General features: G+C 41.0%; 1 protein-coding gene across 1 annotated transcript; it reads right to left on the bottom strand.

The window, feature by feature from the left end:
* Positions 1-1584: 1584 nt before the first annotated feature.
* On the bottom strand, positions 1585-4424 carry eri1 (exoribonuclease 1). The gene is made up of 7 exons (XM_080527981.1): positions 4266-4424; positions 3897-4075; positions 3434-3650; positions 3157-3240; positions 2940-3049; positions 2578-2692; positions 1585-2477 (listed from the first exon to the last, which is right to left on the bottom strand). The coding sequence occupies exons 1-7, from the start codon at positions 4341-4343 to the stop codon at positions 2235-2237; spliced, it is 1026 nt and encodes a 341-aa protein (XP_080384107.1). The 5' UTR covers positions 4344-4424; the 3' UTR covers positions 1585-2234.
* Between the last annotated feature and the right edge of the window lie 246 nt (positions 4425-4670).

Genomic DNA, 4670 nt, shown 5'->3' with positions numbered 1-4670 from the left:
CAATTATCCAGGCAGCATGGTGGTGGTCTGTGCCCTTGTTTCATCTGTAAGCGCTCTCAGCAACACAGTCCTCCTCAAAAAACAACAACATTCCAAACAACAAAGAAAACGATAGTCATTCCATTTCGAGCAGCGATATTTTCATGATTTTCAATCGTATCAAACGACTGGACCTGGGAGGCGGCAGCGCTTCACGCATCCTCTTTATCTGCGCCACGGACCGCACACTATACAGAATCCTACTACCGTAATTTCAAGTCCATTTTAAAATCCAGGCGGTTAGGCTGGCACCACCAGTGCGTCCTCTTGTACTTGTACCGACGCATCCAATCGCATCCCATTATCATACAAATCTTCAGAATCAAACACCAATGCGATCTCTCCTCCGAGCTCCTGTCTGGTCTCTGTTGAGCTGCAGTCCTTCCTCGCCGCTGTTGCTGCTCAGGGGGGAGTCGAGCAGCAGCAACGCCTAGTTCACACTGCGTCAGATTGTTGAGCCCACCTTTCTTCCTGGTGTGGTGGTTCATGATAGAATGGCCATGAGGTTATTCATTGCAATGAAAATCCTGTAGGCCTATAATAAACAAAGGCGAATTTAACTGGTACTAATGCAGAGAGCACTATACATTTTAAAACAAATGTCCAAGGACAGAAATGTATAGTTCCTCCCATCTAAATATATACTTACATGAATTACTCACATTAATTATACATAATGTCACCATGAAAACAATAATAGGCCTACATCAAATTTTGCACGTTAAGAAAGATATCTGTTCAGATTGTCTACAATACATCAACGACAAATAGCCTAGTTTACAGTACTGTCTGTAATCTGATTTGTTTGATTGCGAAGATAGAAAATTGTGTTATTTGCAGTAGAAGATCAAAACTGCCTATTGTGTCTCACACATTAGGTCAAAATATAAATTAAAATCCATCACCGTGGTAGTTGCCAACAAACCTTTGAGGGAAAATAGCGCATGTTCCTTGTATGATGAAATGTAAAGACTTTGCCTCCATCTATTGGACATTATGTGAATGCACAGAATACCAGACCGTTCTTTGTCCTTGAAGTTGTTACGCAGTTTGGCTATCAGTTTTTTAAAATCAGTTTCTTCCCTTCAGATCCCTGCTGAATTTGTGATGGAACTGGACCAAATTGCCATGCCTCCACATCAAAGCCATTGTCAATGGCTACAACCACATAATTTGATTCCTTAACAATGTCTTTATTTTAAAAACCCAAGACAGGGAGTTAGGAGTCAATCTCTGTATGTGTATTTTCCTTATGTTAACACTGTAGTGCATTAGTCCAGGTCCATGGTACAGTTGCAGACTCCACTCCATTTGCATGAGTTCATGAAGTACAAATCAGTTACATAATTGAACTTAGTGCTATCATGCAGCAGACAGATAGGAGTCAAGGATTGTTCAAATCTCGGTTTACCTCTATGACAACACAGTAAAGAGTACTTATATGCTTGCCCCATATTGCATTGTCATGCATGGTACTTGTTCTCATGACATACTGTACCAGTAAGTTGATCCAGAGTGAAAATCATTTGTACTTAGAAAGTTTGGAAATAAGGTTTATTATTGTTAAAATAGACAAATCATTTGTCCTTGGTAACAAGGCAAAATTAATTATGAGAGTTTGTATTTTATTGTTAAAACATGAGAAAAAAAGCAGATCATAAATTGTCTGCTAATGAGCTTGTGCAAAACATCATGTCAATCACAATGCTAACACAAAACTAACAGCAGACATCTTTTTTTCCCTCCTCAATCTTCTTGAACCAGCCTTGGAGTGGAGTAAAGTTTCAAATAAAATGTCTGTGTAAAGAAAACACTGAAGCTCTAAACAGACACAGGGTCTGAACATAGACACAAGGGTCAATAAGATGATATGACAGACAAGTGAAATCGCAGTTCTTTTGCTGAGAAAAAATTGATAAAACTATTCTCTACTGTAAATCACAAGCCTAAAAGCTCTTTTCCCAACGGCTGGGTGCAGTAAGGTATTGCAACAATCCACAGAGGCTATCGACTGGCAGCAGCGAAGTTGTGGTACTAGTGCAAAGATACTATGACCACAGGGTCCCACAGTTTAGAAACAAAAATAGTATACCTTACATTGAGTGGGAAAAGTGCTCTGAATTTTCAAGTCATTTTCAAGACAGACAAGGTGTGCCTGCTTTAAGGCATTGATAAAGAGGAGGGGAGAGTTGGGGCTAGTGCCTGCTTTGGGGGTTGTGTGGGGGTGGAGCTCCTTCTACAGGTGCGGAGCTTGGCACGGTCAGCAGCTGTCCTTCGTGCATACGTTCATTGACGCGCAGTTGGCAGCCATCCTGCAGCATGCGCAGAGCAATGCGGGAAATGTTGCGGGAGTCATCCAAGCCTGAGTGAGGACGGCCCTCGTACTTTAGTCCCAGCTTCTCCAACATGATGCTCAGCCTGGTCTGGGTGCGAGGGACCTGTGGGATAAAGAATACAATTGAGTAATCGACCAATCAAATTCAAATCAGAGTCCTTCATGACAGTGGGGTATCAGTTATCATAAAAACATTTCAAAACCTTGTAGAAATTCCCATATGCTTTTCTTATGTTGATCCACTTCTTTGCAAACTGTGGATATCTAATCCGACTAACACGACACTGGATGTTGAGGAACTTGCTCATGTCCCAAGATCTATGGAAGAGACAAAACAAATGACCACACTGAAATGACATTTATGTAACTTAATCTTTCACGTAAGCCATTGATACATCAGTCATTTTGAGAACATTTCGAGAGATACCTAGTTGTAGTTTTAAATCTTGCAAATTTGATTAAACTAGTTACAAGTATGTTATTTTTTGACCATGCATACATTCATAATTAAAATCGACATCAATAATACACAAAAGCCAGTGTTAGACACCACTGCCAATCATACCCGTCAGTCAGCATGGCGTATTTGTACTTTGTCCCGAGCTCCCTCTCCCGGAGCCAGAGCACCACCCGCTGAAGTACATTGGGGAACGTGTCTGCTTCATCCACCATTTTCTAGGCAAAAAGAGCACATGGTTTGTCTAATAGAACTCTTATATGAACGTCACACTGCATAAGGTATTTTGGATCCTATCAGTTATAGATACAAATATCTGTCTCACCTGTGTTATTCCAGTCAACTTCACACAGAAGTCAGAAAGCTGTGTGTTAACTTCTGGTTTGACATATTCCTGAAAGGAGTCTACCTGAAAGGGAAACCACAGTGTAAAACAAATAATGAAAAAATTGTAGCTATACAATACTGTTAACCATGTTAACTAACAATTTGGGTGCTTGTTTTGGGTGCCATGTACAGTACTGTACTGAAATATATGCGTGAGTGTGTATGAAATGCACTGAAAGTGTTTTGACTCGAACCATGTCCCCTAATTCACTCACAATCTCTAGAGTGTGCGTGTTGACCAGAACCATGGGGAACTCAATGATTTCATGAGTGAATTCAGGAGGGTTGTTCTCTTCACAAGTTGCCTCAAAATCCACTACACAGATGTAGTCATAGTAGGTGTCTGTGGATCCGCCCTCTGCAGCAGACACCAGCAGCTTCTGCTTCTTGTAGTGGCTCTTCAATCGCTTCTTCAGCACATCCTTGACACCTCTTATATACACATCAGGAAAGAGTGGGATGGGTCATCAGGTTTCTACAAATCTCAGACTGTTATATATATAGTCCCCTGCATAATTGTTGGGACTGTGAAGCATTTTTCCTTATTATTTTAGGGTATTTGTGTACATATTGGTTTCATCATTAAGAAATGCCAACAGTTCTTATTTCATTTAAAAAGGTTCCCCTCTATATTTCCCTTTATGGAGGGCACTGTATGTCCCCTGATGCAGCACATACCTTGTGTCAAGCTTTAATGCTGCCAGCTTGTAGCAAAGCTCATCCTTGTTCATACGATTTATATGACCATTTGCAAGAGCAATTTCTTTGTAAACAGGATCGCTGAATTCGCCACGAGTAGGAGACACTTGAGGGACAGGTTCACCAGTGCTGCCACACGTCCTGCTGCAAGGCTTGGCCTGGTCGGATGAAGAGATACATACATTACGCAGTTACTACGCCTGGCTGGCTGCTTGTCTGTGAATATGGCCTGACACTTGTAGTTAGCGAGCAGATTGGTGTGGTTCTCAGCATAACTTGGAACTCGTATCAAGTCAAATGTGTTACTGTCAATATTGCACATTGAGCGAATCTAGTACCGGTACTAACCTTGTCATCTTCTTCGGGATTTGAGAACAACTTGACATTGGCATCTTTGTCATGAATATTTTCCTTCTGTTCCTCCATTCTTGTGAGACAGGAAATCCTTATCGAACTTTTACAAATATAAAATCAATCAATCAGTGACGAACTAGCTAGCATGCCAGCTTCTTGGTCTGCGCTGTTTCCGCCCGTTCTTCCCGCGTGTCAGTTCTCTGCGATGTGCTTCATCCTCTTCACATGAGGAATAGAATCATCTAGCTAGTTGTCTGCGAGTTGTACAATTGCATTACGTGCTGCTAAATACACGTTGCATTACTCATGTATTTACAACATCAATTCAGCAAGCAAAAGAGCTAGAGAGAGAGACTTAGAACTTCTCAGAATGTTAAAAAATATAAACAATCAATAAAA

The sequence above is a fragment of the Nansenia antarctica genome, assembly GCF_963989245.1.
Source record: "Nansenia antarctica genome assembly, chromosome: 4".
Taxonomy (NCBI): domain Eukaryota; kingdom Metazoa; phylum Chordata; class Actinopteri; order Argentiniformes; family Microstomatidae; genus Nansenia; species Nansenia antarctica.
This window is presented reverse-complemented; position numbering and strand designations above follow the sequence as displayed.